Genomic DNA, 14,256 nt, shown 5'->3' on the forward strand with positions numbered 1-14,256 from the left:
CAGTGCTGTTGCTCTGTGGCTTGCTGGTCAGAGTTCCTCTGTCATCTTGGTAGGACTGTACCTTGCTTTAGAAAGGTGGACACAAAGCCTTCAATCACCTCCCGAAGCTGACTTGGAGGGCGGTGAGAAGTCTTGCGGCTTGCCTGTGGTTCAGGTTGAGGTGCGATGAAGTGCAGGAAGTCAAGCATTTGTCACCTCCAGTTGGAATTCCAGGTTGGGCCCTTGCCTGTGAGGAAGGGGTGGTGTTCTGACACCAGAGGTGAGAGGGAGCACAGATAGTTTGTGCATACCACTTGGCTCCTGAGCTCAGTATGGAATTGCAACATCTTGAGCTTCTATGCTCCCATCACAGAGTGGAAGGCTGAGTGCAGACAGGAGATGAAAACGATGGCCTGGCTCTGCCTTCAAGCCTTTCCAATCAAACTTGAATTTGGTTTGCTCCTATTGCTGGTCACCTAAAGGCTTCGAAATAGAGGCATTCTAGAGCCAATGAAGAGGTTTGTGAGCTCCCTGGGCAGGAGGTGTTTGTCTGCAGGGTGCTTTGGAAAGGCAGAATGAAAGTGGATTTTTCCAGGACCTTAGGTGAAGAGCAGTCACCTATGTATTACACTCTGAAATCCACTGATCCAACATGGTTTGTGCAGTAATACAGCGCCTTGGTTTACTGATGGAATATGGAATCTCTCTGCAGCCTTCAAGATTGAGGCTCAAGGGTGCAGAATCTCATCTGGCACCGTAACACTGAAGTAATTGTGTCATGGCTGGCTGTGTGCTCCCTGCGCAGCACCTAATCAGGAACTGTCTTCTCTGACAAGTGCAAGGCAATGACGTTTGTTTTGTTTGAAATAAAGCTTCACCTGTTTCTATTCTATAAGGGTTACTTTTGTAAATGGTTCATTTTATAACTGCTTTTCACACTAATACCTTAGTAAATTGCTGGATAAGAAGTTGTGTACTTGTATCTGTAAAACCTACACAAGGGTCTAGCTTTTTGTACTACTACTACTGTCCTTGAAAGGAGGCTACTTACTTAAAAGGATCGGTTGTTGGGCAAAAAATGTAAACTCTGTTCCTCTGGGTTAAATGTGGACAAGCTGTACTTTGGGTTGGCCAAGCACAGAGTACCTTGCTCTTTGGTGCTGTCTGCTTTAGTGCTGTGAAGTTGGCTTTAGCATTCTGGTGTCACTGTAATAGGCTTGACTATTACACAGCAAAAATGCTACGCTTTGGCTTTTTTTCCCCCCTTACAGCTTGTTCAAAAGTCTGGGAAGTAGAAGAATCCATAACTGTACTATGCTGTGGTGGAAATGAACTGGCAGAAAAGGGCTCCCTTTGGGGCCAAGTGAGTGCTGAGCCCAGCCAGCGTGCGGCATGGTTGAGTGAGGGCCGGAGCTGGCACAAAGGAGGTGCAGGATGAGATGGCTTGCCATTTCTGTTGGCAGCTGAGGTCTTTAACTTGTTAATTTACAAGTGTTGCCTGATAAAGGATTTTAGATAAGTAATTGGAAGGTGGAAACTTTGTCTTTGGGGAAGCAGGACGTCTGGTTTTGATTTGAAATCCTGCTGCTCACGACTTAGAGGACTAAGTACTTATTTACTCCATCCTTTACCCTTTAGTAAATTATGGGGTGGTTCTTGAGAGCTTGTGAATACCCAGCACCTGAATAATGGCATGTCTTTACCTCAAAACCTGTGCTGTTAAGGCCCAAAGAGAAGGTAGCATCTCTGGTTTTTGGAAGACTCTTGCTAAACTCTCAATATGGCTGTGGTGAGTGGATGGGTTTTCCATTTCCCCTGAAGCAAGTAAGAAGGGCTTTGCTATAAGGACTGGGAGTATGTGGACTATAAGTTCTCTTTTAATTAAAGGAATAAAAGATCTTGAGGAGCTATGTGTTAATGTTCTTTTTGGGTACTATTTTGATATTCTCTGTGTATTTCATGCTTGGAGAAGTAAGGTGGGGTTTGGTGGAACTTTTTTTGATTCCTAGGGAAGAATTTGTATTCTGACTGACTCTCTTCATGCACCTTTGAATTGGCTGGATTTTATCACAGGTCACATTACTTTCTGAACAATACTTCTAGGCAAAGTTTTGGTGCTGAACAAGTGTGTTTTGTTCTTTACACTGATCCAACCATAATGTATTCAAATGTTTTTTTTTTTCTTTTTCCTTGGTAGGGATCTCTGTAATAAGCCAGCGTGCAGAATGCTAGGGTTGGCGGGGAAATTAATTCGGCTATTTTGTGAAATTGTTTCTCTGCCATTGAGAGGTGGCCTGTACCTCCTTGGATTTTTCAGCAAGCTGGCATAACAACCCTTCCTCTGTTGGCTTTGTCATTTCAAGATGTGGCCTACTGAAGGAGTGCAAGAGTGGGGCAATCCCTGACCCTTTTTTGTTTCAGAAATTGTTTGTGCCCTTCATAAAACTGGAAGGTAATTGGGTGGGTAAGTGTTAAACATGAGAGATGCTGGTGAAACTGAGAGATTCTGAGAATACCAAAGGCAGGAGGGCTTTTAAATGTAAAAACTGAATGTATTTCCAGATTTGGGCAGGGCCGAAGGGGGTAGAGGATGTCTTGGTAATTCTAATACGATTAGTATTATGTTGATGCTTTATTTTGAAGCATCTGAAGCCTGATAATGTCTGGGGAGGCTTGCTAGTTTATTGTGATGTTCTACCTTTGTCTCTTCTGTTGTTCACTGTGTGCTGTGTTAGAAGTTGTAGTCAAAATTCATATGGGTGGAACTCAAAGGAAAACTCTAAGAGGGAATGTTTCATACCCAGGATAAAAAAAGAAAGTCACATTGCTATGTAACTGGATCTAGATTTTTCATGCATACCATGCTGAGCCATTTTGATAAGACACTTCCAGTGTGTGGTGTTCCCCGTCTCAGTCACACTCCTCGTGTGGGTTCTGCAAGCTCATCTTTTATTTATGGTGGTAAAAAAGAAGGGGGGGGGGAGTGTGGAGCATTTTGTCAAAATGTCTGGTTTGAGAGGTTCTGTTAACCTCTAAGGCAGACTTTGGAAGATCATGGGTAGGTAAGGACAATGGTAAGTAAACTGCAAAACTAGGGAGTGTGTTTGACATGGCATGCACTTTTTTTAACCTCCTTCAAGAATTGTTTCTGACTTTTCACTCACAATGATGCCATCTCTGACTCTTCATTTGGTGGAAGCTGACTGCTGTTAGATTTGGCACCTTTCTTCAGTTTTGCCTCTGAAAGAACATATGGGAGAAATGTATTAAATTAAAAAAAAAAAAAGAAAAAATCGGGCAGGAGGAGGTGACAGAGGTAAGCAGGTGTACTTGGAACCAGCCTGGCACTATCTATTTCGGGGATGCTTCTGTAAGTGTCCTGTAAAAATGCTTAATGGCAAGGAAGAAAAGGCCTCTGCATTTCAGCATTTGTTGTAAGTCCAAGTTTCAGTGCTAGCAAATGGCTTAGATAAAAGGGAAGTAGCTGTGGTGGCTAACAGATGACTAGTCCAGAATTCATGTGCTTATCTTGCTTCCAAGCTAATTTCATAGAGTAATGTAATCACATCTCACTGCATTACATCAGGTGCTGGTGTACCCCTCTTAGCTTGGTAACTTGCCTCCCGTTTTCAGTGGTAAGCCTGAGTAGCTTTTCTGCTCCTGGAGGCAAACCTTTTCCCAGAAATCCGCTGGTGGAGCCAAAGGCAGTTCGTGGCAGGCCCTGAGCGTGGCAGTGCAGCTTGTCCCTGGACAGTTTTCTCCCTGCGCAGCCATTTGTGTACAGCTGCCTCCGGGACTTTGCCACAAAGCCTGTGTCTTGGGGCAATGCCATTTGTGTAGCTGGACTTCAGCCAGGTGCTGTAAATGTTTATACAGTAGCAGCACATGAAAATCCCTTTATGTTCTGTACAGCTTCCACATGCCTGTGTACTGTGGGGATTTTTGTGTGGCGTGTGCGTTAGGTGCTGCCTTTCCCTGTAGAGATGTTTATCTTGGGTTGAAAGACCAACTTGGCATGTCTCTTCTGGTGTTGGCATTTTTGTGTCATTGTGAGCTGTGGACGACGCATGTGTGCAAGCTGAGGAAGCTGGGCACTAGCGATGCTGGTCTGTGCCCTTCAGAGCTTGGAGAAGGGCTGTGACTACATGTCCTCACAGAAGTGTTAGCTCACGATCAGAGGGCTGGAGGACCTCTGCTGTGGGGACAGGCTGAGAGAGTTGGGCTTGTTCAGCCTGGAGAAGCGACGGCTCCGGGGAGACCTTATAGCACCTTCCAGTACCTGAAGGGGCTACAAGGAAGCTGGGAGGGACTTTTTACAAGGGCCTGTAGTGACAGGAAGAGGGGTAACAGGTTTAAATTGAAAGTGGGGAGGTTTAGATTAGATATCAGGAAGAAGTTCTTCACAGAGAGGGTGGGGAGGCACTGGGACAGGTTGCCCAGAGAAGCTGTGGATGCTCCCTCCCTGGATGTGTCCAAGGCCAGGCTGGATGAAGCTTGGAGCAGCCTGGTCTAGTGGAAAGTGTCCCTGCCCATGGCAGGGGGGTTGGAACTAGATGATCTTTAAGGTCCCTTCCAACCCAAACCATTCTACGATTCTATGATAATTTCTTGTTAATCATGTCTGTTGTAATTTAGCCAGCCAGATCTAAGCTATGAAGCAGCCCTATCCTAAAACATATGCTTGAAAGATGCTTAGCATTGCTTACAGCCTGTAGAGCCGTCATGAGCTAGTCTTATGCTAGCCAAGAGGAGTATTTGGGACAGCATGGGCATCAGGCATTGAATGTTAACCCAGGGGACTGCCCAGTCCATAGCTGCCCGTGTTCCTGCAGCATGTGGTAATAAGTCTACAATGCTTCCGACATGGCTGAAAGCATCCCAGCTAGCTTCAGTGCAGTGGTGTGTGTTGCTGGTGCCTCTGGCCTGACGTATGGGTCTGGCTTGAGGGAAGGTCAGTTGTAGGTGTCTGGTTTCCATGCTTGAGCGTCGCTGGCTTGCCAAACCGTGCTGCTGCAGTTCATGTGAACATGGTTTCCTGTACTGAAGGCTCTGCTCCAGTTGGGATGGTTGCCTGCCGAGGTCCGTCAGGCTGCCTGCTTGTGTGGATCAATGACCAAGGGCAGTAACGCAGAAACCTATCATTGGCAGCCCTGTGCTGCATCACACAAGATTGATACCAATGCTGTGGATAGGAAAAGTGGTCTGAAATTCTAAAGAATAGGCTTAGGAGAGTCTGAGGAGGCTGCTTTTATATGAAGGGCTATAATATTTTGGTGTCTTTCTTCCCCTGTGTGTTGCATCAGACTAATTACTGATTTGACTTCATGAACATAAATTCCTGGGCCTGCTGAAATGCCTTCCTTCCACCATGGACCAGGATTATGAGAGACGTCTCCTACGTCAAATCAACATACAGAATGAAAACACAATGCCTTGTGTAAGTACAAATGAGCTATGCTGTGTAGTCTGACTATTAAGCTATTGTCTTTCTTGAGCTTTTGAAGGATATGGAACCTCTTTGAAGCAAACCTAAGGCTTTAAGCAGGTTCCTTAAAAAGGATGTAACTGCAGTTGAAGAATCTGCTACTCATCTTGCAAGCAGGCTGACCTGCTCCAGCCTTCCACGTGTTTGCCTTGAGAACACAGCAGCTGGAGAAGGGCATTGAGAAAGAGGCTATTCAGTTGCTTCTTTTGACAGACGCTCCCATGACAGTTGGACTCTGTGCTTACTAGTTTTGTTATGGGAATAAACTAATGCTTGGCTGTTTTACTGAGGCATATCCAGCTTTGGCAAGACCTTATTGATGTTTTTTAGAATCCTGCTGTGATCTCAACTTGTTCTGGTGTGTGTGTTTTATTCTTTCAGGTAGCAGAGATGAGAAGAACCCTGACGCCTTCAAATTCTCCAATGTCTTCTCCGAGTAAGCATGGTGACAGGTTTATTCCTTCCAGAGCTGGGGCCAATTGGAGCATCAACTTCCACAGGATAAATGTAAGTTTTGGTACCCTCCCCTGCACTCAGCCTTGGGACTGAGGAAAAAGTGTATTTTGTTTTGGCTGGCATAGTTGCTCTGCTTATCTTCTGCACTGTGGTCTGCTGCTGCCCCAAAAGATTTCCTTTGAATGCATGTCTTCCACAGGCTTCCCCTGTGGTCCAGCAGACTTTTGTTTGTTATTTTACCCCCTATGATGAGGTTTCTTTATGCTGATAGCATGCTTCTGTCTTTCAGGAAAATGAAAAATCACCAAGTCAAAATAGAAAAGCAAAGGATGCTACATCAGACAATGGCAAAGGTGAGACCACCTTTCTGCCACTTGTGCCATGCATACAGCTTTTATTTCAAACTGTTGGCGAGCTTGGAAACAAAGGGCACACTGGCACTTTTGTGCTTAGACAAAAACACATGCTGGTGCTTTAGGAAATGCCCACATCACGAGAGTTAATACCAGGTCACCTCAGTAGGGTTCTGATGAGAGTCTGGGACGCAAGGGGCTATTCACATCCCTTGATTTATTGTGCTATGGAAGCACTTCCTGGTGAAGTGGAAGGAGGGGAAGCTTGCTGCTGCTCTTGATTCCAAACTGGGGTCCCAGGCTTATTAAGAAGCCCTGTGAATGTACAAGTCAGGCAGACATGATCCTGCCAGAGCTGTTTGCTGCTTCCAAGCTCTGTGCCTAAGTGCTCATTTGGGTTCACAGATGGCCTTGCTTACTCTGCCTTGCTGAAGAATGAACTCTTGGGAGCAGGGATTGAGAAAGTGCAAGACCCACAGACAGAAGACAGGAGGCTGCAGCCATCCACCCCGGAGAAGAAGTCTCTTTTCACTGTAAGTTGGTCATTTTGCATTAAAACCAATGAACGTTGCACATGTGTCACAGGACGTGATACACCATTCTGAGTTGCTGGAGCAAGTGAGTTAGTGTCGTAGCTTGACTAAGATAGGCTGTTGATAGCAAAATTTGGTGGCCTGTAAAGAGAATGTATCTGCAGCAAGCTACGTACTTCCTATTTCTGTATCAGCAGGGGAGCTGAGTTGGAACCAAGCTTTTCTGGAGGTGTGGCAAGTGACCAGATCATGCTTTTGGACTTCAGTGGAGATGAGTTTTTTGTATGGTTCTGGAGCACCTGGGAAAGAGGAAATGAAAAGTCTAGAAAATCTAACTGGGTGTTGGAGTTAGCCAGGCATTGGGCACCAGTGTGTGTTGTGAGTGATCCCCTAGGTCTTGGGCATGCTGGGATTCTTAATGTGTCTGTCTTTACGCAGTATTCGCTCAGCACAAAACGCTCTAGTCCAGATGATGGCAACGAGGTGTCACCGTATTCCCTGTCTCCTGTCAGCAACAAAAGGTAATACTGATTCTCCACAGACAGACAGAAGGGAAAGGTTGGGGCAGAGGATTCAATGAAGTTCTCTAGGGCTTCTAAGGCACCCCAAATTGCTGTGTGAATTGGTTCTGGTAGGGACAGTCAAGTTCTAAGAATTTCTGTGGGTGCCCAACCTGCCTAGATACTTAATATTTTTGCCAACTTTCAGTAGTCTGTCCATCCTGTTGCTCCCTAGCTCCTTTATAGAAGCAGAACCCAATTCCTTCCAGTCTTACCTGCTGGAAACAATTTTGCAGTCTCTTTGTGCATTTCTGTAGAGATGCAAGTGACCTTTGAAGAGTGGCTACATCAGCATCTACCACCTGCTGTGACATGTAAGGTCCTGTAGCTGGTTTTATATCAGGCTGGACCGATGGGCCGAGGCCACTGTATGAGGTTGAACAAGGCCAAGTGCTGGGTCCTGCACTTGGGTCACAACAATCCCCTGCAATGCTCCATGTTTGGGGACAAGTGCATGGAAAGCTGCTCAGAGGAAAAGAAAGAACCTGGGGGTGCTGGTTGACAGCTGCTGAATCTGAGCCAGTGTGTGCCCAGGTGGCCAAGCAGGCCAACAGCATCCTGGGCTGCATCAGGAACAGTGTGGCCAGCAGGACTAGGGAAGGGAGTGTCCCCTGTACTGGGCACTGGTGAGGTCACACCTCAAATCCTGAGTTCAGTTTTGCAAGAAAGACACTGAGGTGCTGGATCATGTCCAGAGAAGAGCAACAGAGCTGGGGAAGGGTCTGGAGCAGAATTCCTGTGTGGAGCAGCTGAGGGAGCTGGCGGTGTTCAGCCTGGGGAAGAGGAGGCTCAGGGGAGACCTTATCGTTCTCTACAGCTCCCTGAAAGGAGGGTGCAGAGGGGGGGTTGGCCTCTTCTCCCAAGCAACAAGCAACGGGACAAGAGGAAATAGCCTCACGCTCTGCCAGGGGAGGGGCAGATTGGATATTAGGAACAACTTCTTCACTGAAAGGGTTGTCAAGCATTGTTAGAGGCTGCTCAGGGAGGCGCTGGAGTTGCCATCCTGTGAGGTATTTAAGAGGTGAATTGATGTAGTACTTAGGGACATGGTTTAGGGTAGACTTGGCAGTGCTAGGTTGATGGTTGGACTTGTTCTGTTTGGAAAAGATGTTTGAGATCAACTCTACTATTCCGTGATTCTGTTTTTGTGAACAGTCAGAAGCTACTAAGATCACCTAGAAAACCAACTCGGAAAATCTCAAAGATTCCCTTCAAAGTACTGGATGCCCCAGAGCTGCAGGACGACTTCTACCTGAACCTAGTGGACTGGTCCTCTCTTAATGTCCTCAGCGTTGGCCTTGGGACTTGTGTTTACCTCTGGAGTGCTTGTACCAGCCAGGTAAGTGATCATCAGTGTCTTGAGAGTGAAGTCCCTGTCGCTGTAGGTCTCTTCCATAGAATCAGAATCACAGACTGGTTTGGATTGGAAGGAACCTTAAAGATCATCTAGTTCCAACCCACTGCCATGGGCAGGGACACCTTCCACTAGGCCAGGTTGCTCCAAGCCTCATCCAGCCTGGCCTTGGACACTTCCAGGGATGGGGCATCCACAGCTTCTCTGGGTAACTTGTCGCAGTGCCTCAACAGCCTCTCTGTGAAGAACTTCCTGATATCCAATCTAAACCTCCCCACTTTCAATTTAAACCCATTACCCCTTGTCCTGTCACTACAGGCCCCTGTAAAAAGTCCCCCCACAGCTTCCTTGTAGCCCCTTCAGGTACTGGAAGGTGCTATAAGTCTCCTCAGAGACTCCAGCCATAGTGTCTTTCAGAACTGTGGAATGTGCTGGGATATGCAGCACCTGTACTGCCTGCTCCCAAGCTAGGTACTGGTTTGTGAGGGGGTGAATAGTATAGCATGACAGTAACAAGTGTTTTACTCCCTTCTGTCCTACTTTCAAGGTAACCCGGCTGTGTGACCTCTCTGTGGAAGGAGATTCTGTAACATCAGTGGGCTGGTCCGAACGGGTCAGTATCACGTTGTCAGCAGTGACAACTGAAACACTCCTAACTTACGCACTACCACTGCAGCCGTGTAACTCTTCCTCACGGGTTTAAACTTCCTGGGTTATTTTCCTATATTTCCCCAAATTCCCTGTGTGCACCACAACTCCAGTGTGTGTTCCTGTCTGCAGTATTTTTCTCTGCTAAACGAGAGGGGATAGAGAACAACCTCTTGTATCTTGAGGCTCTCGAGGTGTGGGAGGAAGAAAGCCAGTTCACTTCTCCAGCTCATGACAAGAAAATGTTACAGTAAACATATTACAGCCAGGCTCCTTGGCCTTCTCAGCAGGGCAAAGATGGAAAAACTCTGGATGTTTTCAGTCTTGTGGGATTTATCTCAAGTCTTCTTAGCTTCTAGCTCTTGGTTTATGTCCGTCTTTACTTCCTGACTTTACTGATCATGGTTTTCTGTTTGTGTAGGGGAACTTGGTAGCCGTTGGCACTCACAAGGGCTTTGTGCAGATCTGGGATGCAGCTGCTGGAAAAAAGCTGTCCATGCTAGAGGGGCACACAGCCAGAGTCGGTAAGGAGGGGGGACTCAGAGGTTTCACAGGCTTTGTTTCTTCATGAGTGAACCTTTTTCTTGTGAGGGATCTGCTTGAAATAGCAGAACTCAATGTACCAGAAGTTATATTTATCCCCTGCTATGTCTTGAGCAGTCTGCAAAACGTTATCATCTAGTAATTGCAGTGTTCTGATCTTGGGTGTGGTGGCGTTTGAGTATTGCATCAGGTGTTTCCCCCATGTCTGAGGCATTTTGAGTTTGGTTACATCTTTTTTCACTGCCACTGGCTTCCGGTTTCAGCCCTGCAGGCAGGCTGCTTCGCTCTGAGATTTCCAGTTCCCCTATTCTGCAGGAACTTCTCTTTTCTTTGCGTGGAGGCGTTTTGAATCTGAATGCCGGAGTGAGATTTGGGAAGTAACAGCACATTCAGAGTTGTGTTTCTGTGCTTTACTGTGAAATGGGATTAGTGATGCCTTCAGTAAATCTGTGCAGGTTAATCTTTGCACACTATTCTGGGACTTTGGAGAGTGGGCGTAAGGCAGGTCCATACGCACTGATTTTTTAGCTCTTTTTATTTTTAAACCTTGGCAGGGTGGTGTCTGTCCTGTCTGCCTGCCTCTGCAGGCTCCCACAGTGTACTCTCATGCTCTCCCTGCGTTACAGGGGCCTTGGCGTGGAATGCAGACCAGCTGTCTTCTGGGAGTCGTGACAGGATGATCCTTCAGCGGGACATCCGCACCCCGCCCTTGCAGTCCGAGCGGCGGCTCCAGGGCCACAGGCAGGAGGTCTGTGGGCTCAAATGGTCTACAGACCACCAGCTCCTGGCCTCCGGAGGAAATGATAATAAGGTACAGTATGTCCAGAGATGCTCAGTGTCTCTGGATCTTCATCAAGAAGCGTCAGACCCCTTTTCTTTAAGGCTGCTCAGTCCCTCTGAGAGGGGTTGTTGGGCTGTGTTCAAACATAAACCATGCTAAGCTTCTACTCAATCTCCTCTCCTTAATAAAATTAAAAGGCAAATTTCATTTTGCTTCTGTATTTAGCTAATTAAATCTGTGGCTTGACTCGGGGTTGAGTTCAACAAAGCTACTGCAAAGCTGTACTTGCTGACTTTGTTTAGGTAGCACAGTCATTTGTTGCAATAACGTTTATCTGTGCAGCAGAAAGCTGAGTGCAGAGCTGTCTTGAGTTCTGATACCTGTAGTGCAGGCTTGTGGTTCACCGAGCACCATATGGAAAAAGCATCTCTACTGGAGAAGCGGTGTTCAGAGCAGGTTGCTAGGTAGTGAATTTGCCTAGTGCCTGACAGCGTGGTTGTACCGAGTTCTTCCTGCCCAGAATAACTGCTAGTCAACTTGAGCATGTTTGTAAATGTGTTCTGGAACAAAACAGCCACAAGGACAACAGAAAGGTTTGAGTTCACATTCGGTGACACTGTGTCTTTGTCTTCTTGAGCTTAATTTAAGGACTCTTGGCTTTCTTGTGGCCTCAGCGGAGTGTGGTGGCAGTGTGGAGACACATGTGCTTCTGTAGAGCTGTGGGAAATATTTTGTTGCCCAACTGCCCACATCAGTCCCAGTGCAACACTGTGGCTTGTGGGTGTGGTGGACGCCTGACTGCAGTGCAAGTCTGATCACGTCTCTTCTCTTTGCCAGCTCCTTGTCTGGAATCACTCCAGCCTGAGTCCCGTCCAACAATACACAGAGCATCTTGCAGCAGTCAAAGCGATCGCCTGGTCTCCGCACCAGCATGGACTGCTTGCCTCTGGCGGTGGGACGGCTGACCGCTGCATCCGCTTCTGGAACACGCTCACCGGGCAGCCCTTGCAGTGCATTGACACTGGGTCACAAGTGTGCAACCTGGCCTGGTCGAAGCATGCCAACGAGCTGGTAAGCGCCTCCCTGGTGGTCCTGCTGCTGCACTGCCTTGTGGTGGAAGCATGATGCATATTTCCCTCTCCCCTTTCAGGTGAGTACCCATGGATACTCGCAGAACCAGATCCTCGTCTGGAAGTACCCCTCGTTAACACAAGTAGCAAAGCTAACTGGGCATTCGTACCGCGTCTTATATTTGGTAAGCGATGGCCACGTCTCTGAGAACTTTGGTAGCTGCTTATCTGGCTGTGCTTGTGCTAAGGGGAGACCCACAGCTGCCGTGCCAGTGGCGCTGTAAGCTGCCTGTAGTCTAGGTGGGGATAGGAATGCTGCCCTGTGAGCAATGAAAAATGCTCTGGGTCTGGCTTCCTTTTCCGCAAGGGATTCTTTGACTTGCTGCTATGTGAGGCTTTGTTAATGATCAGCAAAGTCTGCCAAAACTCCTCTGAGGAAGCACGAGTATCAGTTCTTGTTCCCGTAAGACTTGTACGCTTTTTCATTGGTGACTGCAAGCGGGAGAAGAGTTTGCTTTTGGGTCTCCTAATGTGTCATTGAAATGCTTGGTGCAGTTAATCCGCATTGATCTCATGCCTGCTTTGGTACCATTACGTAGGGCTTTTGGCGTGTTCATAAGAGAAACATACCGATACTGTTCTGTGAGGTAGACTGTGAAGTACGTGACTAACAGACCTGGCAAATGCCAGTTGTATTGCTCTGGGGAAGAATAGCCTCAATGATAAATGGCTTGGATTTCTTAACACAAGAGTCCTTTTTATGGTAATTCCACCCATGTGTTCTGTAGCCGTGTAAGAAAGATGCAAGTGCTTGAGTTGGTACCTACTGCGACTGAACAAGGCACATGAAAGCAGAGGTGGTTGGTTGGTTTCTCACCGCCAGCCAAGTAGGAAAGAGAGTGAAGTGTCTCATGCATTCCAATGAAGATACATTTTTTGAGGTTGAAAACATAACGGATGCTAAAGGTTGCTCTCTCTTGGTCTTAGGCGATGTCCCCTGATGGGGAGGCCATAGTTACAGGAGCTGGAGATGAGACCTTGCGCTTCTGGAACGTCTTCAGTAAAACCCGCTCGACAAAGGTAAGGATGGGTGGTGTGGCTGGCTGCAGCCATGTCCTGCAGGAGCCTCAGCCTCTGGGAGGAGATTCGGCCCAAGATGCCTTGCCTCTGCTCTCCACCGTATCCCACAGATGGAAGGCTGGATGCAGTCAGGGGTTAAACTCAGCGCTACGAGGGGTTTGTAGTCATCAGATGAAATAGTTGCCTGGGCGTACCCAAGGCAGTGTGTCAGGACATCCTTCTCTTGGCTGTTACAGCACTGCTGAACACAAGCAGCATTTCAGGGTGCTCACCCTGAGCCCACCATTGTCCCTGCTAGCATGCTGCCATGCACTGACTCAGTCCTCGGATCCTTATCCCCCGGCTTCTTCTGGAACTGCTTCAAATGGCAGCGTGGATGGAAACGTGACTGTGGGTGCTGCTGCTGACAACTTGTCGTTGCCGAAAGCGGGTTGTGCCAGATGCTCCGAGAGCTTTTCAGAGCATCTGGCAGTGGAGAGTGGTAGAGATCTTAAGGGTTGAGCTGCGGGAAGCTGGCACTGGGCATTGCAAGGTGTCCCTCTGAGCTGTGCGAATGGCACGCTTGCCTGTCGTGCTCTTGTTACCAGCTGGGAAAAAAACATGGGAATATGGTGTTGGTCTCTGAATGGTGAGCTGACATTGTGCCCGGGGCTGGAGGTGCCTCACCAGGCTAGCAGTTTTTCCTTAAAAAAAAGGCAAAAGCATGTGGAGTAATGGCGCAGCACAGGTGTGGAGAGCTTAGCACCTGCTTTCTCTCTCCTTGTCAGGAGTCGGTGTCTGTGCTCAACCTCTTCACCCGGATACGATAAACCCCATGTACTGTGACCCAGGAGACGACGGCTGGACAAACCAGGATAAACCTGCTCCCTCGGTGTGCATGGAACCCCAGCCGATCTGCCAGAAGGGAAGGGAGTACCCGTGGGACTGGAGGATGGACCCAACATGCTAATTAAATAGACATGTTTGAACCATGCTCGGCAGTATGTGGGATGGGGTTGGGGAGGGAACTCGCAAAGGTTTACGGATTCATCCTTCATGAAGGGGAATGGGTACAAGAGAAATGTTAAACCTGCATCCTCCAACCCTCACATTACATACTGGAGAAAACGCGTGTGACACGGAATGTTGAGACTGGACCAAGACCATCCCAGCTGCTCTGCTGTCCCCTCTCAGGAGAGATGAGAGTATCCCTGCTTGTGTGGGGACAGGAATGTGCTGCTGCTCTGGTCCCTCTGGCCTCGGGGGCATGTCTTTGGAGGTAGGAGCCAGCCAGACTTGTCCAGTACAACTGGTGCAGGGAGGCTAGACCCCAGGCTGGGCATTAGCCTCTGCTTATCCAGGGCATTGTGTACAGCCTGGCATCCCTATTATGTGAAGAAACTGGAGAGCTGCTTTTTTTTCTTCCTTTTCTCAC

The 14,256-nt window shown here is 47.8% G+C and overlaps 1 protein-coding gene across 4 annotated transcripts; it reads left to right on the plus strand.

Moving 5' to 3' along the window:
- Positions 1-5,279: 5,279 nt before the first annotated feature.
- On the plus strand, positions 5,280-13,651 carry FZR1 (fizzy/cell division cycle 20 related 1 (Drosophila)). Of its 4 annotated transcripts, none has more exons than XM_010149729.1 (13): positions 5,280-5,416; positions 5,846-5,971; positions 6,210-6,273; positions 6,679-6,806; positions 7,245-7,327; positions 8,522-8,705; positions 9,268-9,333; positions 9,790-9,892; positions 10,538-10,722; positions 11,530-11,763; positions 11,843-11,947; positions 12,750-12,842; positions 13,610-13,651. In XM_010149729.1, exons 1-13 carry the CDS (start codon positions 5,348-5,350, stop codon positions 13,649-13,651), a joined length of 1,482 nt encoding a protein of 493 aa, XP_010148031.1. In that variant the 5' UTR covers positions 5,280-5,347. The 4 variants fall into 4 exon arrangements, with proteins under 4 accessions (XP_010148031.1, XP_010148030.1, XP_010148032.1 ...); XM_010149728.1 differs by having other exon boundaries at positions 5,348-5,420; positions 5,850-5,971; positions 12,750-12,857; XM_010149730.1 differs by having other exon boundaries at positions 5,348-5,420; positions 5,850-5,971.
- Positions 13,652-14,256: the final 605 nt, after the last annotated feature.

Source organism: Eurypyga helias, unplaced genomic scaffold (assembly GCF_000690775.1).
Source record: "Eurypyga helias isolate BGI_N326 unplaced genomic scaffold, ASM69077v1 scaffold10894, whole genome shotgun sequence".
Taxonomy (NCBI): domain Eukaryota; kingdom Metazoa; phylum Chordata; class Aves; order Eurypygiformes; family Eurypygidae; genus Eurypyga; species Eurypyga helias.

Bases quoted from the DNA above. Each gene is read 5' to 3' on its own strand.
- FZR1 (XM_010149728.1), top strand. From the start codon at position 5,348: ATGGACCAGGATTATGAGAGACGTCTCCTACGTCAAATCAACATACAG. The intron at 6,807-7,244 runs GTAAGTTGGTCA...GTCTTTACGCAG, and splicing joins AGAAGAAGTCTCTTTTCACT to TATTCGCTCAGCACAAAACG. The intron at 12,858-13,609 runs GTGGCTGGCTGC...TCTCCTTGTCAG, and splicing joins CAAAGGTAAGGATGGGTGGT to GAGTCGGTGTCTGTGCTCAA.